Source organism: Verruconis gallopava (assembly GCF_000836295.1).
Source record: "Verruconis gallopava strain CBS 43764 unplaced genomic scaffold supercont1.22, whole genome shotgun sequence".
Taxonomy (NCBI): Eukaryota; Fungi; Ascomycota; class Dothideomycetes; order Venturiales; family Sympoventuriaceae; genus Verruconis; species Verruconis gallopava.
The window spans coordinates 330,834-355,723 of NW_015622158.1; the positions used below are offsets into that span (position 1 = coordinate 330,834).

The following is a 24,890-nucleotide window of genomic DNA, read 5'->3' on the forward strand; positions in this document are numbered from 1 at the left end:
AAGACACAATGGTTTTGTGACCACAAGGCAGAGCTTCGCCAAACAGCAAGTTGATGGTCCATCAAGAATAACTATCACAAGAAATAGAAGGCGTGGAAACGAGGTCTCTCCAGTTTCCCCTTTGCGGAATTGAAGCCTTGGGGCTTCTATCATGCCAAAAGCTAGAGAAGGGGGTGCTCCAAACGCCTCACTTGTATAAATTGCTAGCCATTTCGAAACCCCCCTTCCTCCTTTCCAGACCTTTCTGTCGAAGCAAGGTACTTATCCAATAGGCAAGACAATGATTTGCGGCGGAGTTGTTAGCTCCCAAAGCTTTTTCAATGCGCAAGCAACATGATAGCTGACAGTGGTTCTTGACTCTGCGCTCTCTCAGATAGAATGTGCTCTTGACCCTCAAGCACAGTGCCATCTTACTTTCAATACGCGATTTCGATCAAACTCTTTCGTCAAGAGCTGAAATCAGCCGACTAAACATTACGCTGAGGGGCCTAACTAGGTCGGTTCGTCTTCCCTGGAAAGATCGGCATAAAAAAAATGAGGCGCATACCGTGTTCTGGTCGCAAAGTCCAGATCCTAGAATAGACTCGTTGCATACCCGTCGATCTCAGCCTCATTATTCGATTCGGATAGCTGCGAGCCGAAGTTATAACTGCAATCCTTGTCGATTTTCGGAAATCGTGACTACATCAACTTCGCAGGCTTCTATAGGAGGGTATATGCAAAGGAAGATAGTCACGCTTCCCTGCCCAGTGTCTGGGGAGTATCGATCCATGTTTGAATTCAAAATGTTCTTCGTTGCATCTTCCGGAACCCGTAGCCCATGATAAACCTTGCTGATTATTGGCTTTGGATCTCCTTCCTGCCGGAGCGGAAGTTCTTTGTACCGCATCTGTTGATCCTACGTCAGCAAGGATGCATAGCATTTTCGACCGGATTTGAAGCTCTCGGAGTCTGGGGATTGTCTTTGACCAGGCAGATACCAGCGCAGCGAACCATCTAGAGAGATGCTACCATATGTGACAAGATTCAAAATGCTTTTCTAGAGAAAGCGGTAAATGGGTTCGAAACGCAACTTGTCATGGATCCATAAACTCACGTTTTCCCTGGCGAACATTTGACCATACCGGGAAGAGGGCGCATGTTCGCTTTCTGGTTCAAAACAAGCGCCAGTCGTCCAGCTGATGTGCATTGAGGGCGAGGAAAGGTCACTCCTTGTGACAGAAGTGCGCGGCTGAATGATCACTTCTCACACTTTTTCCTTTATCGTGGACTCTATTCATTGTTTCTGACCGTCATGAATTTCTACTGCTGTTGACGAAAGTGTTATAGCACAATTGACAAGGCTGATTAAATTCCGAGAGTTACATCACTCTCTGTTTGACGGCTGCTGCCTTCTTTCATTGGCTACGAGAGACCAACGTGTTTCTAGCTAGGCATTGTCTTTAACCCGCATCCTCTTACGCGCAACTGCGCATAGCTTCACTCTGCACTTGTCTACAAAACCGATATCTACGACAATTTTCCACCAATTCTATCTGGATATCCTCATATTTGTAGTTTAAAGAGCCTTCAGAAATAGTTTTGCTTCGTACGCGAAATCCACTACTAAATATTGGATAACTCCAATGTCGTAGACGTTTGGGACCACGGAGTTCATGATCACACACAAGAACAGAGTTCCAACACACTCTTTCTCGATGGCGATGGCGATCCTGCACGGGTTAAAGGTGTTGAATATTATGGGGGCCTTCGAACATAGCCATTTCGAGCCGGATTTCGAAGACGTCTTCTTCCAGGATAGCTCATTGATCGATATCAACGAATTTGTCCCAAGGGACATGCTCGATGACGCGACGCAATGCGCGTTTTGCTCCTCCGAATCTCCCCCCACTTGCCCTAATAATGACAGCGCTTAATTTTTCCATTAGGGATTGTTCTCCTCGATAACCCGGCCTCGGAGCAGGATGAAGAAAATGTAGTCAATAGTACGGTTTGTCTTCAGAAACTAGCGAAGACGGCCCCGACTGTTATCCACAACATCTAAAGTCATTACGCCGTTACAATTTCATCATGGGAATGAAGCAAGACTTTTTTCACTTTAAATCTGACCAAATCGAGACAAGACATAGCTGCGTGCGTCAGATCATTAGGGCGTATGGACGGCTCAAAAAACAGTAACCAGAATCTAACTGGAGCCGCAAATGAATTGATGCCCGGGTCCAGTGGTTTTGTGCGAAAACATAGGCAAGCCTCCTCGCAAGCTGTGGAACGTAAGAGGGAAATGGAGGGGAAGTGAGAGCAGACTGTAGCGACGAAATCCCCGACGGGACCAAAAGAAAGCTACGACAGGATGACGCTGCGTTAACAGCTTTGAAAATGGTATGGCCTTTCCACAAACATAATCCGGAACTATATTCGTTTAATAAATATATATTTTGCACTGGTATTGGATGGAACACAGTCTATCAACTCAAGTCCGTACCCACACACCTACTCATCATTTGGGATGCGGATAATCTATCGCGATAGAGAAACACCTTAATAGAAGACATAAGTTTCCGCTCTATTTTCGTAGTTGTTAACGCACTTAAACGGACGATGATGAGCTTGCTAATATTTCAAGAGCATATCCTCAATGCGTGGTAAAAGGTGGCCCTAATCCTCTCGAAGATTTAACACCCGAGGAACCAATGCAGGAGCAGCGCCCTTCATCCTTGGCGTGGATACTGCGATCGCAAATCATACAAGCCGGATGTCATCTCGCGATTGTTAACTTCAAACTATTGTCGCCACCGAGTCATTCCCATAAAAAGTTTTTGCATCGCTATGCTTGACAAAGGTGGACAGATTGCTTTGCCCATGGCACATCATACAACTGAGCGACTTGTGAATTTGAATCGCAGTCCCACGGGTCAAAAAACGTCATCTTCCGATTTTCCATCTTATCCTTCAGTGACTTTACTTGTTGTTTGATATGTGCAACTTACAATTGCAATCGTAGCATCGCTCAATCCAGCTCTATCGTTGTTTATCCATCGTCCGCGACTACGCGATCGGCCAAAAAATCCTCAGACATGTGTGGAGGGGCCCCCGTATAGCAGCCTCTCCACTTCCTCTGCTATGGCCAACGAACTTGTGAGCCCGGGACTCTCGATTCCCAACAGATTCACGAATCCGTGAAAGCCGTCCTCCAGTTTGATGTAAAAGTCCAAAAACTCTCCTTTGCCCGCCACAGCACCTGCCTTTCCAAGTTTGGGTCTTATGCCCGCGTAGTCCAGACCAATGGCAGAGCGATCGATGCCGGGAAGATACGACTGGATGTCGTCGAGCGCCTCTTGCAGTCGCGAGGCGTTGACGGTGTAGTCCGAAGGGTCGTCAACCCACTCGACGTCTGGGCCAAAGCGGACGCGGCCGCCCATGTCGAGCGTGAGGTGCGTGCCCAAGCCGCCGTGGCCGGGAACCGGTGCTGGATATATCAGCGTCTTTGGTCTGGGGCGCGAAGCTGAGTAGGAGAAGTAGCTTCCCTTGGCGTAGAAAGGAATGCGTTGCCGTTCCGGGGGCAAGATCGTGTTGGAGAGCGGGATGGCGTAGAGGCCCGCGGAGTTGATCAGCGTCTCGGCGGTGACGCAGGTTTCTTCCACATCGTCGCCGAAGCGCGTGTAGATCTCCCAGCCGTGACGGCCTGCGTCGAGGGGCACGACGCGCGTCACAGTCGACTGGAAGGCAATCGTTCCCCCGTTTTCCTCGAACGCGCCTTGGAGGAACTGCATGTACGAATGGCTGTCTATGATGCCCGTTGACGGGCTTTCCAGGACTCCGGCTTCACAGCGCACGTCAGGCTCGCGCCGCTTGGCTTCTCCAGAAGAAAGCCAATGAACAGGCACATCCAAAGCTTTGGCAGCATCGTGAACCTTCCCTAGAGCGTCCATTTGCTGTTCATCTTGGGCGACCAGCCACTTCCCGCAGTTCTTGTGGGGAATTGCGTTCCTTTCGCACAGATCGTACAGCAGATGCTTGCCACGGATGCACAGTCTCGACTTCAGCGAGTCGAGGCCGTAGTAGAAGCCAGCATGGATGACCTGACAGCAACATAAGCACTTCCGAGCGATGCACAGTCAACTGGGCTTGTTCGTACTTCCGAGTTTCGACTACTCGTCTCCTGTCCCACCTGTCCGTGCTTTTCGATGATGACTGCGGACACGCCGTCACGTGCTTGCAATTGGCGGGCGACGGCTAATCCGACGACGCCTCCGCCTACAATGGCATGCGTGAAGTCGGCAGGCCTTGAAACCGTGGTAGAAAACAGCCGTCCGCATGAAACGCTGGGGCGCAGGACCCGACCCGAACTTGAAAAAAGAGCTGTACCACACGCGGACCAAGGAACAGAAAAAACAGACATGTCGGGGTATCCAAAGAAGAAACGAAACGCTAGACACCGTGGTACAAAGTCCAAGAAAGCACACGGCCGCGATTGAGATCCGGCAAGGACCACGAAAGACAAGCCTTGGTTGACTATCTCGCCTGTATGTGGCTCGCCGGTTCAAGAGAGCTTTGGGCCAAGCGCGCGGAGCGGAAGATTATTAGATAAGTTAACGTATGACGTTTACTTAAACGAGGTGGGACCGCGGCAGATCTGGAGAAACAGATCGACAGTGCTGCCATGCTGATCCAGCAGATAACGCATGTTTGTTGACGGTCTTGAAAGGCAGCACACGACACCCATTGGCTCCCGCGCTTGCGTCGAGGCGAAGGCGGCTTGCGTCGTGAACGAGGCCAGACGAGCACACGAACAGTCGCATCCGTCAGATCGTCCTGCGTTCGTCAGCCTTGTGTCCGGTGCCGGCTCGGGTTGTGGATGGCTGGGCGTAATTTCCACATCGCAGCCGCTGCTCGTCGCCACAACGCAGTCCCAAGGAACATCCCCCGACGGGAACCTCGTTCGACTCTGCATCCTCACCCCATGAAGTCCGTCCCCGCCAGTATACATACCATCAGTCCGCGTGCTGCAGAGGCCCAGGCCCGGCTTCTTCGATTCCAGTCTGCCGTGGCCGTCGTTCGGCGTTGACGTCGCCTGCCTTTTCTGCCCACTCTGGCGCAGAGACGGATCCAATCACCAGCTCTCCAACCCCCAACACCACCGCAACACAGCCACGGCGTTGCCGCTGGCAGTCCTCAGCAACCATTCAACGCCCAAGAGACAGCAAGAAACGGCGCGGAGACTGAGTACGCGGCCATCAGCCTGAGAAGACTACACTCGTCGCGGCCGAGGAGGCCGTCAAAGTATACCGGTGCCTCGCGCACCGTTTACTGCTCCTCGTCATCCGCCCTCACCGGACCACCCCGTCAGTCGATCGCGAAAACATAGCTTGATGTCCCAGCCAATACCCAATCGAACGATCCCACCCTTTGTCCGCAGCGTCGACTGCTCCTTTCCGCACACAGCCGTCAGAAGACCACCGGACGCCGTGCCCGTCTCGCGATGGGTATCGTACATGCGGGCCTCGGGCGCCCCGCAGCGCAAGCTCTCACGGGAGGAGGAAGAGCAGGCGGACCGGATCTGGGCCGCCTACGACGAGAAGCGCGAGCACGACGAGGAGGCGCTGCTCGCGAGCGAGCGTAAGAACAGCGCCGAGAATCAGCGCCGCCACGCCTTCCTCCGCCGCGTCCAGCGCAGCCTCATGCGCTCGCCCTTTGCGCCGCTCTTCTTCCGCATCTTCATCCTTCTCACCACCGTCGTCTCGCTCGCGCTCGCCGCCGACATCTTCCGCCACAACCGCCCCTGCAAAGACCACTCCACCCACACGCTCGCCATCGTCGTCAACTCCCTCTCCCTCCCCTACACGCTCTACATCACCTGGGACGAGTTCTTCTCCAAACCGATCGGCCTGCGGCGTGCCCGCTCCAAGCTCAGACTCATGCTGCTCGATCTGGCCTTCATCATCTTCGAGTCGGCCAACATAAGCCTAGCCTTCGACGCCGGCACAAACACCGACAGAGAGTTGAGAGCCCCGCACCGAAAGTGCAGCGAGCAGTGGGGTCTCATCGTCGTCGTGCTCATCACCCTGACCGCCTGGATCGGCACCTTCCTGCTCAGCTTGTTCAGAATGGTCTACATGATGGACAACGACAGGTGAGACAAGTGAACGCGCTTCACATTCCCATCTTTCGACTTGACGTTTCGTCATCGTTCTGTGTCTTATTTTTGATTGTTCCTAGCGCTGGCGTTGCACGGAGGGAAAAAAAATCATTTCATCGAACTTTTTTTTAATGGGGAGCATTTGCATAGCCTTGTGTTTTGTATTGACACGGCCGACATACATTCGCCTATGCTTACGGACCTGTCTTGTCGTCGGACTCTTGTTTCATTTGTTATGATACCCTCTAGAAAAAGTACACACGCAATCCGCAGGATCGAGGCCAAGTGGATAGAGAGAGGAAAAAAAAATGAAGAAACAAATAAAATTATCTCAATCCTCTAGTCTTCAATCGCCTCTCGATTAGTGAGCATCTACAGTATTATCGCCCATCCCACGTGTCGAGGCCCAAGCCAGGCACTTCCCACGCCTTTGCGGCCTTCAGGACCGTCTCCTCGTCCCACCGCTTTCCCACAATTTGCATGCCGATCGGCATCTTGCCTCCGTTAGCACCATCGACTTCCCCAAATCCGATTGGGATGCTCAATCCCGGATGTCCCGTAACGTTGAAGCCACACGTGTTGAGCGTACCTCCGATGCCAGGCTCCATCTTCTCTTTAACACTGCTTGCTAGGTCAGGATGCTTGCTCCCTACTCTTGGATTCACGGGCGTGACAAGAACATCCACATCCGCCAGTGCAGCATCGTACGCAGCACGTAGCTCATGCACGTGCATCATAGCCTTGGCCGTGACGCTTCGAAGGCGTGCAGGGTCCTTCGCACGCAGCTGGTGTGAGAAGAAAATGTTGACAACCGCTGGATTATGCTTGGTGAGCAGGTCGAATGCCTTCTGGCCAAAAGTTGGCGGTGACAGGTCTGGTATGGGGTAGTTGAGCATCGGCTGTGGATTGTTCTGAAAGCCGTAGTAGCTGAGGCCCATGCGCGTGGCGATCGTCCAGATGCTGGGCCCAATGAGGTGCAGCGGGATGGATAATTCTTTCACCTCAGCGCCGATAGCTTTGAAGCGGGCAACGGCTTCGATAACAGCGGATTTGACGGTAGGAGAGAGTCCCATTACCTCGAGCGATTCCTTGATCAAACCAATTCGAAGACCTTTTCCTGATGCTGTGGGCGTCCATTCACCGGCTTCTTCTTTGGATTTGACCCATGAGTCTAGTAGAGCTTTGTAGTCTTTAACATTTGCTCGCAGTGGAGACTCGGGCGTCATGCGGGGGTCGATTCCGTCGTATCCTGCCATGACGCTCAGCATGGTTGCTATATCCTCCAAGCTTGCTGCGAGCGGACCAGTGTGGTCTATCATGGGATGCAATCCCAAAATACCGGTGTATGGAACGAGTCCATGTGTTGGCTTGAGGCCATATATTCCGCAGTACGCAGCTGGGATGCGGATCGAGCCTCCCTGATCACCGCCGACAGCCATGTCAACACCAGGGCCAAGCTCATGTTCAATGGAGGGCAGGTTGTGACGCTTCCGCCAGGCATTGATGACATTTATGGATACAAGCGTGGCGGAACCGCTGCTGCTCCCGCCCGTGGTGTAACCTCGCAGCCAGACATTGTGTACGGGGCCCGTCGCTGAGGTGAAGGAAAGTGGAGACATTGAGAAGTTCTCGCAAGTAGCTGAGCCAGCGACTGTGGCTCCAGATTGCAAAAGTCTTTTCACAACAATTGCATCTATTTGTGGGACATATACCTGTGGCTTGTCGTGGAATATTTCAGGGAACGTTCCACCCGTCAGCGGCACTTGAGCGATTGAAATGTTGTCTTTCAGGGCTACCGTCTTCCCAGCTAACCGCGTGTCCAGTGGCCTCGAAGACGTGATGTTGGTCAGGTGGCTCCATGCATTCTGCGGATTCTCTGTCGGCTTTGACCATGTTCGCGGAAGGGTGCTCTCCTCGGGCAGCAGACGAGGGTCAACATATGGTGGTAAATCTGCTATCTGCTGGATGGTAGCATCCAAAGAGTTCAGGAGAAAGAGATAATCGGCCGCATCAGACTCTGAGAGTGAGATACTGTGATCACTTGCAATAGCTTTCAGCTCCTCTGCCGCAACTGCTGTTCGTTAGCCGGAATTTGTTGCTGGGGAAGAAAGACGCGGGATCTTACCTGTGGGCTCACCCTCGTGGGCAAAGACGACAGACATACTTGCTCACCAGCTATGTCGACGCCGCAAAGGTGGCTTCAGCTTGTCTGTACCAAGAGCCCCGAGAAGAGGCGTGAAGGCTACACGAATCGCAAGAGCCATTTGGCACATACTGGACCGATATATCTACTATGCCTCTCGGTGCTTACCTGATTGGTCTACGGAAAGCCGGGATCTTGGCTCCATTCCTTATCTGCATCTTTAATCCTGAGATGGCAGCAAAAGAGTGGTCTCATGCTAGGATCTTCGAGTGTCAGACCCGCAAATTGGCGTCCGCCCTTGGCGCGTCGGCACGATGCTGCCGTTGCCGACGGCGCAACATCTTGCTCCGGCATTGATCGCAGGACGCTGGAGCAGGTGCATGCGAAGCGGCAGCCGCACGTGTGCTCTTCATGATTCTTCTCGAGACCGCTCGATCGCGCGTACAGAAGCGTGCGGAATCGCTGGTGACTGACTATGCTGACCTGAATTGTCGTTCGAAGAAGCGTGACGGCGCGGAAAGAGCGAAACTCACGGTCACTTTCCAGGAACGGCGTGCTCTTTCCTAAAGTGGCAAGTCTCCTGCGACTTCTGCTTCTCTTCTGTGCGCGTCTTCCTCGGACGTGCGAGCACCGACTTGCTGTTGAGATGATGTCTGCGCCAGAAGTTCGGCCTTTCAATCCAAAGGCTCTCGTTGAACGGCCCTGGTGGCAGCAGCTCCACGCAATCATTCTCCAAGCGTCCAAACTAACCCGTCAAGCCTGGCCGTTGCCGGGAGGCTTCCAACGCCTTGGACCAGACGCCGCCAGGGCAGGCCGTGAGCTATGCGAAGAAGTAGACTCCCAATCCACGATCGCTGTTGCTCTTCTGGCCGAGGCTCCGGTATGGGTGCGCGGTTGTGCAGAGGTTCAAAGATCATCCGACAAGGCGATGTGGATGGTACCGAGCGTCGATGAGGGAGCTTCAAAGACTGAAGCCACGCCAAATGCAGTAGAACGAAGATGGGAGATAAATCTGGTAACGACGGCACCAGCGTATCGAGAAAATGGCATCGCGCGCGAACTGGTAAGCACGCTCGAGCAGTACGTTCTGCGTAATTACGGGCCCTCGCAACTCATGGTATACACCGTGGACGAGATATCAGGCGCTTACTGGCGCAAGGTGGGGTTCTATACCGCAGAAGAGTTCTGCATAGTCCTACCGAAGGGCTTCTCGCACGTCAGGGACGCGCCAGATGAGTTTCGAATACAGAAAGATGTGAAGTTGTTGGCGGGCCAGAAGAGAATACATTGAGCATGTTAATACATTGAAAATCAGCTTGATCAGGACGCTATAGCTATTCTAGAGCGGCGATTCTAGTTCTGGGGTTCGCCTGGCTTAGGTTTCTGCACCCGAACCACCTTGTCACAATTTAGCAAACATAGCGGGTCCAAGGCGAGCTTCAACCGCCTCATCAGATCCACAGTCTCTTCGCCAACTTCGTGGGGCAAGTGATCTCTCTTGACCAACCCAACGCCATGCTCGCCTGTCGCTGTGCCCTCCAGCTCGATTGCCCGATCGACCATCTTGTGCACCAATTTCGCGCATTTCTCCCTCTCCGTATCAGGATCGTACAGGAGAATTGTATGGAAGTTGCCGTCTCCTACGTGGCCAACTATACTACCAGTGAGGCCAGAGGCAGAGATGTCGGCCTTTGTCTCCTCGATGATGGTGGGCAAAGCAGATATCGGGACGGCCACGTCGGTCGTCCACACGCGCTCATGATCTGATTTCTTCTGGGCCATCGTTGCCCAGAGCGCCTCCTTGCGGGCGCTCCACAGCTCGTCCGCTTCAGCCTTGTCCTTGGCGAATTCGAACGTTTTACTGCCGGCCTTTTTGGCGAGGCCTTGCACCATCTTGATGTGCTCCTTGACGCTGTTGGGCGTGCCAGCGAACTTGAAAAACAGGGTTGGAGCTTCGGCCCAGGTGCGAGATGTCATGCCTGCAAGGTTGACGCAGCGCATTTGTACGTCGTCGAGGATCTCTATGCCGGCGATGGGGATGCCCGCGCCTACGACATCATAGACACATTCTGCTGCCGCACGAATTGTCGGGAAGGAGCACACTGCGACAGAAGTTTGCTGTGGGAGAGGCGTGACTTTCAAGGTAGCTTCCGTGACCAAACCGAGAGTACCCTCGGAGCCGACAAATAAACGAGTCAGATCATAACCGGCACTGCTCTTCCGCGGTCGCTGCCTGGTCTTGATTATCGTGCCGTCGGCGAGGACAACCGTCAGACTGATCACCCAGTCCTTCATTGTCCCGTAGCGATACGAGTTCGTGCCCGAGCAACCGGTTCCCACCATCCCACCTATCTGCGCACCTGGGCCTGGGTCGGGGGGGAAGAACAAGCCAACCTTCTCCAGCTCCTGGTTTAGCACCTCCCACCCGACAGCAGGCTGCACAATCACATCGAGATCTTCCTTATGGAGCTTGATGATCTTATCCATCCTGCTAAAATCAATGCATATGCCGCCTCGAGTCGCTGCGTAGTGACCCTCCAAGCTCGTGCCTCCGCTATATGGGGTTACAGGTATACGTCGCTCGTGGCAGATCTTCATGATGGCGCTCACGTCCTCCGTGGTGAGCGGCTTTACGACCATAAAGGGGCGATCGGTTGGTAGCGAAGGGTGCGTTGACCATGACGAGCCGCTGTGTGAATCCAGGTCCGAAGCTGCCGTTGATACGTTTTCCTCGCCCACGATAGCCACAAAGTCTGCCCACGCCGCCTGCAAGTTCGGTTCGTCGGTTTTGTGTTTTGGGGGACGCGATTGCGATAGCGGCAGCGTGCTCGACGTCGTCTCCGTGTTAGGATGAAGCATCGAGCCCCATTTGTAGCCCGTGATACCCGCCAGAACGGCGCCTTGGCTGCGTGGTCAGCTTCCTATCTGATAGACTCCTCAACGGCGGCGGAAAAAAGGACTCACCAAAAATGATGGCCGCAAGTACCGTGCCGCCGCTGGGTCGCCGCTGAGCTTCTCTCATCTCGGAAAACTTCTGCTGCTGTTCCTTCTCTTTCTGCACGCGGGCAAACGTGCTTGCATAGAGCTGCGCCCGAAAGTCTTCAGGCTGATCTTTGTATCCCGAGCCCGTGCTGGCCCATCTGCGACGACTGTAAAGCGATTCGCATCGTGCTGTAGCTTGCGACGCTTTCAGACGGGAAATGCTTCGAGCATTAGCGCTCCATTGGGTGCACTTCGGTCGCAGACCGCTCATTGTTCCAGGACTTGTAAGCCAATTCTCCTAACGGTTCATGGCCCGAACACAAGATCGCTTCGTGATTCCGTGATGAGCTCGTCAACTGTGTTGGGAGACTGCGGAGAAGCACCAGGTTATGCGCTGCGAGCTCCGCAGTTTGATGATGCATTTGCCGTTTTCGGTCAAATCTAAACCCGATGCGAACCCAAGGCATTTCTGAGTATGTACTAGCTTGGCGATGTAAATGCCAAAGCATTTGACTCTCACAATAAATCGTTATCTCATTGAATAAACTGACTGTGCATATTACGGAATCTTGCAACTCAATAGATTTGACCAGCACTGAGCTCATTTAACACGAAATCTTTGAACGTTATAATGTGACAATAGTGGGACTTAACAAAGTCATTTTCACAAACTTCATACATAACCGCGATTTACACATATACTGATCAGTTGCATTCATTGTTGTTTTGTCCAATGTTCTTGCAAGGAATGACATAGTCATCACGATGTGCTAAGTCCTATTCTTGATCGATATCTCCTGCCGATGTTATCGGGCAAAAATCGTCATTTGAGTGGAATCAGCATCGTATCCTCTCTCTAACTAGGAGTCTATATATTGGTCATATCCCTTACAGATCATAGTTATTGTGTTTCACCCATTGCTCTCTGATGATCCGACACGGCCCACTTGTCCGTTATGGGAATCAAACACGCAAAATAGGTATCAGCTATTCTCCTCAGGTCACGATGGTCTGTTGCTGCTTGAAACCTTTGTCGTGTGGCACGTTTACGGATCATCATTCATAGCTCATTTCACCCGTTCTTCGGCCTTTTTCATCCTTCGAGTACAAGCGGCACGGATTGCAGACTAACGTCTTGCAAATCCATGCGTTCTTGTAACAAGAAGCCAGCTCTTAAGGCAGTCTGTAATTTCTTGTTCCATGCGAGAGTAGCAGGGTTCAGGAATCTACAAATTCGACATGGTCGATCACGAGATTCGCTGATATTGGCTTGAAAATTCTGTCCATAAATCCAGCCCTACAAGGACCCAGTGTTCGTTGGTTGTACTTATTTTTCCAGAATGTCAACCGGCATCGAACAGTTTCATTCAGAGTCTCTACCAGGGAAATAAGTCCGTGCAGCAGACATGCAGAATCAAGAAAATGGTCACTCCTATCCAATCATTCCTTAAATTGATCCGGCTCCAGGTGGCTCCACTCTGGAACCTCTTTGATTTTGCTCCACATAAACTTTTCGAGACGATTTGCAGCCTTCGCGTACGGCGTTGTCTCGTTATTGTACTTTTTGCAGTTGTTGAAAATGAGCAGCGCGTCCTTGATGAAATCTTCTGGGTTAGGATACTGATCCTGCTCGTGCTTTTCCTCCATGGTACCAAGATCCATCGGGTTCTTGATGACATCATAGTAGTCGGGCACCTCGTCCTTGTTGACAGGCTGCTGGAACGGCCATGCATTCGTATTATTCTGCATGTCGTTCAGGAGGTGAAGGAGCGCGTTGTAGTTGGGGCCATGCTTAGGTGCGCGAGACAGCATGTCCATGTCTGGAGACCAGCCAGACTCTTTGATGGCGGGTATGGACATGGGGTCGATTGGTTTTATGTTTCCGTTTCTCCATTCTGCGGGAGGTTGGTGAACGATGTGCGACTTGGAGACAGAGCGGATTTTGGCCATCACGGCCTCTTTTTGCTTTACCAACATGCGGCCGGCTTCGAGGTAGCGAACGCGAGGGATCATAGTGCACTGCATTATAGTGCCGCCTTCGTAATCTTTGATGTACCCCATCCATTTGCGCTTGTCGAGAGTGATTTCCTTGGTGAAACCCTGCTTCTTAAAATAACCAATCGCGTAGTTGTCTGCATAGGTGAGAAAGTGCATTACGTCCGACGTTGCCTTTACGTAGTCTTTCAAATGATTCATTAGATGTGCGCCATATCCTTTGACCTGCTGATCTGATGACACGGCACAGAACACGATCTCGGCAAATTGCCTTCCCTTGAACGGTCGATATGTTATGCCTCCCACAACCTCCATCGGCTTCTTGACAATGGCTATGGAAAGGTGCGTTCGGTCATAAACTAATCGCGCTATGTAGTCCTTTGGCATCTTTGGCAGTTGCTTCTGAAATATGCATTTTAGACCGGTCAGGATGATGGTGCTTTCCGGCTTGCCGTCGTTGTTGACAACGCGGAATTCGATGATGCCGTTACGCTCTTCGATGGCGGCTGGCTTTTCAGGATACCGCACAGTGTGGGCGGCAGGGGCAACTTCAGAAGGGCCTTCTGATTTTAGCCTCTTCGCAGGACTCTCGGTGTCCATGGCGGAGGTCATGGCGGGCAGCGTTAGGACCCCGGAATCGACAGTGATATGTGCGACGTTCCGTGACGGTTCCTCAATCTCCAGGCAGCAAAGCAGCGGTGTGTGAGCGCAGATCTCTCGTTGCTTCGTGCTGGCGAGCGACAGTGGACAGGCTGAGGACGGAGTTGTGGTCGGAAAGAAGAGGATGTGCGCAGGCGAATTGCCATCGAGAGACGCGGCGTGTTAGGCGGCCTCATGGCAAAACTGCACACCCCCAACCCGCGTCTCAGAGCTAAACCTAATTTGGAAAGGAGCAGTAGGTTTCAGCATCGACTTTGAACTCTGCGGCTACGCATATAGAGTGATTTATAAATTCGTCAGGCTCTCCACATGGAAGGCATCATAGAGGTCTAAGTATAGATCATTAGACTATATCGACCGTCGCCCTCGCTTTTCGCTCAGCCTATGTCGGGACTAGCACAACCAAGAACATAATCGTATACATCCTAATATGCAAGGAAGTATGACCATTCGAAGGTCCTCGCCCGTCCCCTTTCCTGGCTAAATCGTATAACGTCTATTTCTGCAATCTTGTGCAGTTTCACCGGTGCCATGAGGCTCAATGTTGGTGAATTCAAACACGATGGCTAAGGCCACAAGGCCTCAAGCCTTACTGCAACGTAATCCGCGACGTCGCCCTAGCACCGACTCAGAATCCAAACAACTACGACCGTCTCTTCCTTTTTATACCGCTCAATGTCTTCGCCTGATCTCCTGCAAGTCTGGGAGGCTGCTAAAGCTAACCCATTTTACCCTGCCGTTGGGAAGGACACGCAATTCGCCGTCGGTTTCGTTCTCCTCCTCTTCTGTACGCTGTCCAGAAATATGTGCCATGTTGTGTAATAGACCATACGACTAACATGATGCCTCTAGCCTTCCTCTTCTGCGGTGCCTTTGCTCTCAATCGATCACTGATTACCCTTCCACTCTTGGGCATTCCAGCGTCACTTGCATTTGGGTATCTCCCGTCTATGTCTCTGGTATCATGTTATCTCACCGCTAACATTGCTTCACAGATTCGGGACTGTATACATGATCTGCGCCGTGGGTGTCTACGTCTAGCTTTGTACCCTCTACCTTCGAAAAACAGAACAAGATTGATACCCACGTCATTCCGTGAAAGACCTTGTAAAGATAGTCGGCATGAATTGATGAGGACTACTATTTGAAGACTCAAATTTTCCACTTCTTTCCTTTTCAAGACCTGGAGGCTATACACTTTTCGATCATGGCGGACGAAGAGAGACCTATCTTTAGCGCCGTGTCGAGCTCAGCGCGTCAGTTGTTTCTTTTGCTCCGATGCGTGAGCTTCGCTCCAAGCGCTCAAGTGCAGATTTCAGATGAAGGCTTGCGGTTCTCGGTGGAAGAGTCAGGGGTTATGGAAGGTATGGTCTTCCTTGAGAAGACTCTCTTTACGTCTTATCAGTTCAACGGACCCACCACGTCCTCGCCAAACACCGATTCTTCCGAGCACGTAGGGTCTGCTGCACCAATGTTCACCATCTCGCTACTATCCCTTTTGGAAACCCTCCAACTATTCGGTCTTACTGCAGACAATAGCAGCAAGACGAGTCCGTTCTCGCGCGATTCCTACACCCATGCCTTCTCCAATCAGGTCCTAGGAGTCTCGGGCCTCTGCCGTCTCGGTTATGAAGCACCCGGCGCACCGTTCACGGTTATTCTCGAAGAGCATGGTATTAAGACGGTATGCGAGTTGAATACGTACGAACCTGTTTTTCTCTCAGATATACCGTTCTCACGCGAGGACATTGTAATGAAAGTCATCATGCGGGCCTCGTACCTCTTGGATGCGATTGACGAGCTAGGGACGAGTAATCCACAAGTCATCACACTTGCGGCCCAGAAGAGAGCTTTCACCGTTTCTGCATCTAGTCCTCTCGGAAGTGCAGTTGTCGAATTTCACCGCGATGCAAAAGCCTCCAGGCATAAGAACCCCACACCTCGTTCACATGATGACGATGGACGAGGTCAGACCGAAAGTGACAGCGCCACAACAGGTCTCTTGGAGACTTTTTTACTTGCGCCTTCGACAGATGGGGCCTTTTCTCAATCCTATAAATTCGCTCACGTCGCCGCCATTAGAAAAGCATTGCAATCGGCCATCAAGGTCAGTGTTCGTGCGGATCACCAAGGCGTCCTCAGTCTGCAGTTTATGATTGAGAATTTGGAAGGTGGTGGGGTCAGCTTCGTGGATTTTCGGTTTGTGCCTCTTCTAGATGACGAAGGTGAAAGGGTTGCTCCGGACGACAGTGAGGACGACGATGATGAAGAGCCGGAAGAAGAATAGTCAAACGGTGTCAGCTTATCATGAACAGAGCACAGTTCGCCTCTTACTCCATTTCGTTTCTGTACCCTTGTTTATGCATAATCCAAGCCTGCAGCATCTGTACTCTGTTAAATATTTTGGCGATCGTTCCAAATCAGGCAGTTCAAAAGAGTACTCATTGTTATCATAGTCGACGTGCGTCAGAGGTTGGCGCTGCAAATCTGATTTTCAATCATCAGAACACTCGGTTATAAGTTCAGCTCTCTATCGTCTCTTACTTCCAACTTGCTGTCATTACCCGATCTTAGAAGTGCTTATGGCTTATCATGCAACAGGCCGAGCATCCCGATACTGCCTTCTATTCGTACGCGTGGTTCGAGTAAGCGGACATTCAATTTAACCTCCCAGTCAATCCCTATGACTTTGAACCTAAGGCCCAACACGTCTTCACATGGGTTTTCTAGCATGTCTGCAACCCCAACGACATTGATAACATTCACCGGCACCAAAACATCGCATTCACTGCCCTTGCCACCTGGGCCCCACCACCGCCCCCCCCTAAAATAGAGCCGCCCGGCTTGATTGCAGAAGAGGGCGAGCTGGATCATCTTCGTCCACGATTCATCATCGTCAAGCAGTGCGGAGACGTCGCCGCGCATCATCTGGATTGCCGATCGTGGGCACCAGATTTTATCGGCGAGAAAGGCACGCGTCTGTGAAAGGCTTTCGAAGTGAAACTCAAGACCGCCTCTCGCGGCGTAGACACGCTGAATTATTTCGTCGATGCAATCAGGAACCGCTGCGCCGATTGCTTTGATCCCTCTGAAGGCATTTATATCGTAGCGAGATTTACCGTTGGGTGAACAAGGCAATGCAGAAGCGACAATGAATTGGTCGTAAATCTCATCTCTGAGCTCACGTGGAAGCGACAAGAATGTCAACTTGGTAGGAGTGGATGACATCGCCTCCTATTGTCAATTTGAATGGGTTTGGATCAGAGGAAGACATGTTTCGTCGGCCTTCAGACATTAAATATAATCCAGAGCTGTGAGACCGTTTGAGCTAAGATGCCAGAAAGATTTTAATTGGACCGTTGACTTGGAATAAAAGCAAAGTCACACAGGTCTGATATGACTTCGCGACCAAGCCTAACGTTATGGGCCAAGACCAAGATCTTTCAGTATCCCCTCACGAACAAAGAGCGTTCGTCATGTCTACTAGACCCACGGGCAGGGCGTTCGTTTCGTAGATCTCGTCCGTGGAATCTGACTTGAAAACGGATCAGGTGGCAAAAATCGAGTCCTCGCTGAGGCTGAACATTCCTGCGGACCAGCCGTGCTTCAAAAGGCGGAGAATGCCGTATTTTCGTGCTGAAGCGACCGAGCACGCTATTCATTGATTCCAAGCTCTTCATGACTTCTCTTGCTGCTTTCCTTCCTGCGTGTTCAGGTCAATTCTTTATTTTCAAATACACGTCCAGGGCTACATTTGGTTGGTGGAGCGCCCAACGTGAAGTTCGCATACAGCTTCCTGAGGCTGACGAGGGCGAATCGTTATGCTCTGAGCAAATACTTACAGTGATAGTTCCAGCCACATGTCTTATTGCAAAATAAGGATTCTACGGGCTTTGCCGCAGCTGCTGCTGCTATTGCTGCTTCAACAATGCCTTTTTACCAACCGACTCGTGGCACGTGATTTGTACTAATGGTAACTTACTGCTTGATCAGCGACTCGCATCACCTATTAATTCCACCTGCGATTTTTGCAGGAAACCAGGTGCAAGTCCCCGGTCGGATGCAGATTTTGATCTGTTCAGACACCCCATCCAGGAAACCTGCCCAGGAATTTCAAGAAAAATGTTGGAGGTTCGATTATTTTCAACATTTCGACAACGCGCAAACCGCATACTACCCCCTTCCCATGGCGATCTGATATAAACAGTTCGCCGTCCCTCGAACTTACTCCTTCTCTGAGATACTTTTCACTGTGTCTGACATGAGGGCTATGTATGTACAATATGGACGGTCTCCAAGAGGCCTGACTTTAGGAGTGCAGTCAAGGATAGTCGTTGTTTTGGCATGCGTTTTACCGCTTCGCCGTGTACGTTTGATCAGCCCAACAAAGGAGCCGAAGCACAATGCAGGGACGAAACCATCCGTATGGGAACTGAGCTTGAGCTTGGCAAAACCAGGTGACAGAGCAGGAGTCCGTCGTGTTCAGCTGAGCAAAAGAAGGTAACGACCCTGGAGCACGTGTATATCTTCTGCTAGAGGATCCAAACCAAACCGACGACATTGGAAAACCTTTGATCAATCCCTTTATGGAATATACTATGGATGTCCAAATATCGGGTCTTACGTGTGCCATGTCAACTCGACATTTCTGCCAGTTTGTCAACTCCAACACTTCAAGCTCTGCTACTGATCATCTATATACACCTGGGATAATCTAGAACTATAGCTCGATATCGTTAACATTTGATGCCCAATATCATTCCCCTCTAGAAATTGACCTCGACATACCCTTCGCTTTATTGTACTTTATCGTACTTGAAGGTCTGCATCTGTAAGGGCAATATTTTTTCCGTCGGAAGAAGCGTCGAGTCTACTGGTTCACTAGATCCAAGAGAACCCCAGGATGGTGGATATTCGCAGCTCTCAAATTCGATCGGCAGAACGAAATTGAATAACTACGAAATCCGATGGGAAACTGCCAAAATATGCTCACAAATGCGAGGAAGGAATGCAAAGCGATGACCTGTCAATAGAGGACAAAGGCCATAACGGATGTCTAGACTGTGAATTCCTAAGTTGTGATAAAGCATGCGAGGCTGAAGGCACTGAGCAGCCAGGAAGACATATATTGTGTACGGGATATGCCTTACATGTTCACATTGTGAATTTTAGTAGGTTTTCGCAATGTTGCCTCACAGCCAACCTTTTCCGTGAAACTTCCGCAGCCTTCCTTTAAATCCAGTTTGTACCTAGCTGCCTTAAATGAGCATTGCAGTTTGGTTATCCATACAGGGGAGTCAGCAGCTAGAAGCGGGATGCTTAATTTCGGTCACAATATTTTTCCCAACTCTCAAGAGTTGTCATACTTGCTACAAAATATTATTCAAAATACAATTCAAAATACAACCCCATTTGTTATATCCAAATTGACAGAAAAAGAAACCAATAGAAATAACCTTCACTATCCAAGAACATGCCAAATCAAAGATGACGGATGGAAGGTTCTGATCCAGAGAAGACAAACCCAAGAGTCAGAGGAAAATTATGATGAGGAATTCGAACAGCCTCTTGTCATTTGCTAACCTCAACCACACATCTACAATGTCTCAGCCTAGCGAGACCATAGGCCTCATCGATCAAGACTATGTGTTGTCCAGACGCTTTACATTCGAGCAATGCAGACCTTGAAAGAGTCAGGTTGCATCGGCGCATCAAACCCCAAGGCTTTGTGTTCCAGCTTTCTGGACTTGACGAACTCCGTCGGCTCTCTGGAACCCATGGCTTTAAAGTAATGAAAATGTCATTTCTTATTTCCGTGCAACCGCACTTGATGCAAATTCAGAGCACGCGTTGTTGCTAGTCCGTTTCTCGACACGGCTGCCTAATTCTGGCGCTGATATCCCTGTCAACCCCGTACTCGTATACAAGGGAGGACCCACAGGCATCTTGGCTGTTGATACATTAAAATGGTCGAAGTTCCAACGAGATGTAATGCTGCCCAACGCAACCCATTCGTTCTGGTGCCTTCTGGGCTGATGTACTTGTCTTCCACTTCTCAGGATGAGTGAGAAGAATATCGTCACGGCTCAAGGGGCAGAAAAGGCTCCCGTGGGCGAATTGCAGCCCAGCGACGCTACGGAGGTGCGAGACAAGAGTTCGGATGTGCCAAAAGCTCCGTTCAGCAACTACTGGCGCATAATGTCCTATGGCTCGAGGACAGATCATGCACTTATGTTGTTGGCGTTCGCCGCCTCAGCGGGCTCTGGCGTGGCGATGCCATTGATGAACATTGTCCTGGGGAACTTAGTCGGTAACTTCAATAAGTTTTTTATCCCAGGTTCAGGTACGACCGAGACCGAATTCAAAAGCTCGGTCAACCATTTTTCGCTCATTATCTTCGGATTGTTCCTCGGCAAGTTTGTTTTGACGTACATCTCCATGGTAAATGCGCAAGTCCGCGTAGCAAGCTCTTGCACCCGCTAATGCTCACCAGTTCTGCTTCAGAGTAGCGGGCTTACGCATATCTGCTGCGATGCGACTGTCTTATATGCACTCTCTATTTGCACAGTCTGTGGCAAAGCTTGATCTCGTCTCCGTGGGCTCTGTGTCGGAAACGATTACGACTTCGGCAAACTCCATTCAGACCAGCATTTCAGACAGGCTCGCATATTTCTTTCAGGCAATAGCTGTAATTATCAGCGCATACGCTGTGTCTTTCGCTTGGTCATGGCAGATGACGCTGATTTCGAGTGCTCAGCTGGTGTTTCTGTTACTTGTTTTTGGCGTAACGACTCCAGCTACTCTCAAGGCACAACAGCGAGTCGACAAAACAGACACAAAGCACGCGACGGTTGCTTTTGAAATATTTTCCTCAATTCGAACAGTCTTTTCTCTCGGCGCAGAACGCGTACTGTCTGATAGATACACCAGATTAGTGGATGAGTCTGGCCGCTGGGGCAAACGCGTCGCACCCCTACTCGGTGTCCAACTGTCACCGATGTATTTTGCCACTTTCAGCTCCTTCGCTTTGACGTTTTGGACTGGCTTGAAGTTTTATGCCGATGGGACCATATCTACCGTAAACCAAGTCATTGTTGCCTTTTTCTCTGTCTTGGTTATCATATCTGTCTTGGGTGGGTCTGTAGTAGTTGCATTTAGTAATGCAAAGCTAACAGACGTTCAGGCGGCATTGTATCACCTATAATGACCATTGTAAAGGCTATCAGCGCTTCTACCTCATTCTTCGAGATGATCGATTCAAAGCGAATACCTGCCGATGGCCTTAAAGCACCCGAGGTATCTGCCCATGAAGACATCGAGCTTTCAGGGGTTTCTTTCGCGTATCCTTCCCGAAAAGGCGTCCAAGTACTGAACAATTTTGATGCTGTGTTTCGGAAGGGTCAGATAACGGCGTTGGTAGGTCCGTCGGGATCAGGCAAATCTACAATCGTCGCACTCCTTGAGCGATGGTACTCGTTAGGAGACCAAGATTCTTCTGCTTCTGGCCCTTCTTCTAGTATCAACAATGGGGAAGAAGAGGAGAGCGGTCAGCCAGAATTGCTTGAGAAGGTACACAACAGCGGTATGATCAAGTGCGGCGGACGTAACATAGATACGTTTGATCTGAAGTGGTGGAGGTCTCAGATCGGTTTTGTGCAGCAGGAGCCGTTCTTATTCAACGACACGATAAAGAATAATGTCTCTTTTGGACTTCTAGGGACCCAATGGGAAGATGTCACTGATGAAGAAAAGCTTCAGCGCGTTAAAGAAGCATGTAGGGAAGCTTTCGCGGATGAATTCATCGAAAAGCTACCACAAGGTAAGTTCACCCCATCACTCTTGCCTTAGTAAGTCGTTCCTAACGATCACTATCAGGGTACGACACTCTCGTCGGCGAGTCAGGCATAAAACTTTCAGGTGGGCAGAGGCAAAGACTTGCCATAGCCCGCAGCATCATCCGCCGGCCGGTCATACTGATTCTCGACGAAGCAACAAGCGCCATTGATGTCAGAAGTGAGGCGATTGTCCAGAAAGCTCTTGATGAAGTGAGCAAGTCAAGAACGACGATCGTGATTGCGCATAGATTAGCTACCATCCAGAAGGCGGACCATATCATTGTCATGCGCGACGGCTTAAAGGTAGAGGAAGGAACGCACGAAGAACTCCTTTCAGACGAACTTGGTCTTTATTCTGGTCTTGTTCGTGCCCAAAAGATCCAAGCGGAAGTTCGGGAACTCGAAGGTGAGGCAGAAGAGGAGCATCCAAACGAGCTATTACGGAGGAAATCCACGGGCGTCCACCCGTCCGCCCAAGTGGCCGACGATGTCGAGCGTACCATCAACTTTAAGCAAGGCTTCTTCGGGTCTGTTGGCATTTTGCTCTATGAGCAGCGCACAAAGTGGATTTTGTTCATCTTTACACTCCTGGCAGCCATGGGCGCGGGCGGTTCTTATGCACTTCAGGCCTGGTTCTTTGCGAAACTCGTACAAGTCTTCACTTTCACAGGCCAGAAACTTGCCAAATCTCGCGATCATTGGAGTTTGATGTTCTTCATCCTGGCTCTCGCGAACACGGTCTTCTATGGCACGCTAGGGTATTCTGCGGGCATGATCTCGGCCGCTACGAGCTCATCGACGCGTCGGGATTACTTTCTCAACACTATCCGTCAGCCTATAACTTACTTTGACCTTCAAGAAAATGCTTCTGGGTCAGTGGTCGCACGACTGTCGAGCGACCCTAAGAACTTGGGAGAGTTACTCGGCTTGAATGGAGCCTTCCCTCTGATCTCCATCTTCAACATGATTTCCTGCATTGTAATCTCTTTCTACTTTGGCTGGAAGCTCACTTTGGTTATCTTTCTCACCGCTATGCCAGTTCTCTTGATCTGCCAATTCATCAAATTGCGTAATGAGTTCCAATTTAACGACATGAACGCTCAGGTTTTTGCAAGCAGCTCTGCCTTCGCGACGGAGGCCATAGGGGCGTTTCGGACGGTGTCTTCGCTAACGATGGAAGAGCAAATTCTCAGCAAATATACCACAATGTTGTCAGACCAAGTGAAAGCGTCCACCAAAAGAGCAACTTACGCCATGCTTATCAACGCCTTTTGTGATAGCGTGGAACTCGCTGCAATGGCTTTGACATTTTGGTATGGCGGGCAGTTGCTGGCCTCTCGCGAGTACGAGCCAACACAATTCTATGTCATCTACACTGCGATCATCGTGGGCTCTATCGCAGCGGGTCAGTTTTTCTCGGCCGCTCCAAGCATTGCAGTGGCAACTGCGAGCGCGAATCGGATTTTGGGCCTACGATTGCTTAACAGAACAGATGAAAATAGCCCGGATAGGCTCATACCAAAGGAAAGCAAGGACGGTGCTCATGTCAGGCTTGAACGTGTGACTCTGAAGTACGCCTCGCGCGACGACCCAACGTTCAGAAATCTTTCTCTCGACATACCCGCAGGATCATTTGCGGCATTCGTCGGTCCATCCGGGTGCGGAAAAACTAGTGTTATTTCACTTCTGGAGCGATTTTACGAACCATCCTCTGGACAGGTACTCGTTAACGAAGTCGATATCAGGAAAATACCACTTGCGTCCTATCGGCAGACCGTTTCGCTTGTCGCACAAGAGCCGCGACTATTTAGTGGAACGATCCGCGATAATTTGACTCTCGGCATGACCGACCCAGACGAAGCAACGGACGAGCGGATCCATCAGGCTTGCCGCGATGCCGAGATCCACGAGTTCATCACGTCTTTGCCAGAAGGCTACCAGACCGAACTTGGCTCGAACACTGCCACGGCGTTGTCTGGAGGCCAAAAACAACGCCTCTGCCTTGCCCGTGCATTGCTGCGTCAGCCAAAACTGCTGCTCCTGGACGAAGCCACTTCATCACTCGATTCTCAGTCGGAGAAGCTCGTTCAACAGGCCATCGAGCGACTGGCGGGACAACGCAATATGACCGTAATTGCCGTGGCCCATCGGCTCGCTACGATCCAGAAAGCAGATACGATCTTCGTCTTCGGCGAGAGTGAAGTCGGTACGGGTGCGAGGATACTTGAACGGGGCAGCCATGCAGAGCTAATGAGGCTGCGCGGTGCGTACTGGCAGATGTGTCAGGCGCAGGCGTTGGACCGGTGACTTCACCATTGTTTACTGCATCATGTAATCCTAATTCGTACCCTCCATGTCTTTCTCTTCAGCACTCGGCCCTGCTGCTTGCAGTGTGTCACTGCCCTTTAGCGTTGGCGAGATTTGTACAGTAGAAAGCAATAGAGCCAGAAAATCTAAGCTCGAAATTTATTTCCCTCTCATTGACGAACTTGAGCCTTGACGGTTCAGCGCGATTTGCTGCATTTCGACTCCAAGTCGTCAAGCTTCTCGTGTAATACCTCACGCCAGAGAAGGGCAATGGTGAACCTTTTGACAAGGGAAAGCCGACGCCATCAGCTGGAGAAGAAGCGAAGTGTACAGATCCACATGTCACAGGACTGATCCTTGGAATTCACAAAGAGAAACAGGGTGGAGCAGACGTGTTTGAGGTATACAGCGCATCTTCAAGGTTGCGGCTCAGCCGTCGCTTCGTCATCAGGCCAACGCAGATGTGGGGAAGAAGCAAAGGGAGGGATCTTTGGACAGCGCATACGCAAGCAAAGGTAATGAGCTATGGGAGTTATTCTCCGCCGTCAGATGAGGAGTGGTCGACATACGATAGCCGGCTTCCTTGGCATCGTCCAAATGCGTAGAGATGGCCAGCTATTCCAGACGTACAAACGCAGCCAGCGCACATCGCACGGCGGGAGGGGTCGAAGACAGAAACTACATGAAGAGAGGCATGGCGCAGTGTTGATGGATGATTTGGGGTAAACAAATCGCGTCGCCGTTGTTGGCTGCAACTTGAGGTCATTGAGGGGCGCTCCCTGCATGTGGTTGCCCCGTGCGTTGGTGTCGCGCTCCACCCGCTGTTTTGGGC

At 51.0% G+C, this 24,890-nt stretch overlaps 10 protein-coding genes across 11 annotated transcripts; 5 read left to right on the forward strand and 5 right to left on the reverse strand.

The window, feature by feature from the left end:
- Window positions 1-2,391: 2,391 nt before the first annotated feature.
- PV09_06440 lies at window positions 2,392-4,622 on the reverse strand. 2 transcript variants are annotated; one of them, XM_016360080.1, is made up of 3 exons: window positions 4,136-4,622; window positions 2,988-4,079; window positions 2,392-2,941 (listed from the first exon to the last, which is right to left on the reverse strand). In XM_016360080.1, the coding sequence occupies exons 1-2, from the start codon at window positions 4,397-4,399 to the stop codon at window positions 3,069-3,071; spliced, it is 1,275 nt and encodes a 424-aa protein (XP_016212162.1). In that variant the 5' UTR covers window positions 4,400-4,622; the 3' UTR covers window positions 2,392-2,941; window positions 2,988-3,068. The 2 variants fall into 2 exon arrangements, with proteins under 2 accessions (XP_016212162.1, XP_016212161.1); XM_016360079.1 differs by having other exon boundaries at window positions 2,392-4,079.
- Window positions 4,623-4,718: 96 nt separating this feature from the next.
- PV09_06441 (uncharacterized protein) lies at window positions 4,719-6,457 on the forward strand. The gene has a single exon (XM_016360081.1). The coding sequence runs from the start codon at window positions 5,370-5,372 to the stop codon at window positions 6,132-6,134; it is 765 nt and encodes a 254-aa protein (XP_016212163.1). The 5' UTR covers window positions 4,719-5,369; the 3' UTR covers window positions 6,135-6,457.
- Window positions 6,458-6,473: 16 nt separating this feature from the next.
- PV09_06442 (uncharacterized protein) lies at window positions 6,474-8,561 on the reverse strand. The gene is made up of 2 exons (XM_016360082.1): window positions 8,262-8,561; window positions 6,474-8,207 (listed from the first exon to the last, which is right to left on the reverse strand). The coding sequence occupies exons 1-2, from the start codon at window positions 8,296-8,298 to the stop codon at window positions 6,517-6,519; spliced, it is 1,728 nt and encodes a 575-aa protein (XP_016212164.1). The 5' UTR covers window positions 8,299-8,561; the 3' UTR covers window positions 6,474-6,516.
- A 288-nt stretch (window positions 8,562-8,849) lies between these two features.
- On the forward strand, window positions 8,850-9,580 carry PV09_06443 (uncharacterized protein). The gene has a single exon (XM_016360083.1). The coding sequence runs from the start codon at window positions 8,926-8,928 to the stop codon at window positions 9,568-9,570; it is 645 nt and encodes a 214-aa protein (XP_016212165.1). The 5' UTR covers window positions 8,850-8,925; the 3' UTR covers window positions 9,571-9,580.
- Window positions 9,549-11,629, reverse strand: PV09_06444 (glycolate oxidase, subunit GlcD). The gene is made up of 2 exons (XM_016360084.1): window positions 11,244-11,629; window positions 9,549-11,179 (listed from the first exon to the last, which is right to left on the reverse strand). Exons 1-2 carry the CDS (start codon window positions 11,530-11,532, stop codon window positions 9,633-9,635), a joined length of 1,836 nt encoding a protein of 611 aa, XP_016212166.1. The 5' UTR covers window positions 11,533-11,629; the 3' UTR covers window positions 9,549-9,632.
- A 274-nt stretch (window positions 11,630-11,903) lies between these two features.
- Window positions 11,904-14,044, reverse strand: PV09_06445 (uncharacterized protein). Its single transcript, XM_016360085.1, has one exon. It carries the CDS (start codon window positions 13,866-13,868, stop codon window positions 12,702-12,704), a length of 1,167 nt encoding a protein of 388 aa, XP_016212167.1. The 5' UTR covers window positions 13,869-14,044; the 3' UTR covers window positions 11,904-12,701.
- Window positions 14,045-14,591: 547 nt separating this feature from the next.
- PV09_06446 (uncharacterized protein) lies at window positions 14,592-14,957 on the forward strand (the record flags this gene model as incomplete). Its single annotated transcript, XM_016360086.1, has 3 exons — window positions 14,592-14,703; window positions 14,769-14,853; window positions 14,912-14,957. 3 exons carry the CDS (start codon window positions 14,592-14,594, stop codon window positions 14,955-14,957), a joined length of 243 nt encoding a protein of 80 aa, XP_016212168.1.
- Window positions 14,958-15,123: 166 nt separating this feature from the next.
- Window positions 15,124-16,203, forward strand: PV09_06447 (uncharacterized protein; the record flags this gene model as incomplete). The annotated part of the gene is made up of 1 exon (XM_016360087.1): window positions 15,124-16,203. One exon carries the CDS (start codon window positions 15,124-15,126, stop codon window positions 16,201-16,203), a length of 1,080 nt encoding a protein of 359 aa, XP_016212169.1.
- Window positions 16,204-16,496: 293 nt separating this feature from the next.
- On the reverse strand, window positions 16,497-17,144 carry PV09_06448 (uncharacterized protein; the record flags this gene model as incomplete). Its single annotated transcript, XM_016360088.1, has 1 exon — window positions 16,497-17,144. One exon carries the CDS (start codon window positions 17,142-17,144, stop codon window positions 16,497-16,499), a length of 648 nt encoding a protein of 215 aa, XP_016212170.1.
- Window positions 17,145-19,897: 2,753 nt separating this feature from the next.
- PV09_06449 (uncharacterized protein) lies at window positions 19,898-24,221 on the forward strand. The gene is made up of 4 exons (XM_016360089.1): window positions 19,898-20,357; window positions 20,410-21,049; window positions 21,100-21,735; window positions 21,792-24,221. Exons 1-4 carry the CDS (start codon window positions 19,977-19,979, stop codon window positions 24,056-24,058), a joined length of 3,924 nt encoding a protein of 1,307 aa, XP_016212171.1. The 5' UTR covers window positions 19,898-19,976; the 3' UTR covers window positions 24,059-24,221.
- Window positions 24,222-24,890: the final 669 nt, after the last annotated feature.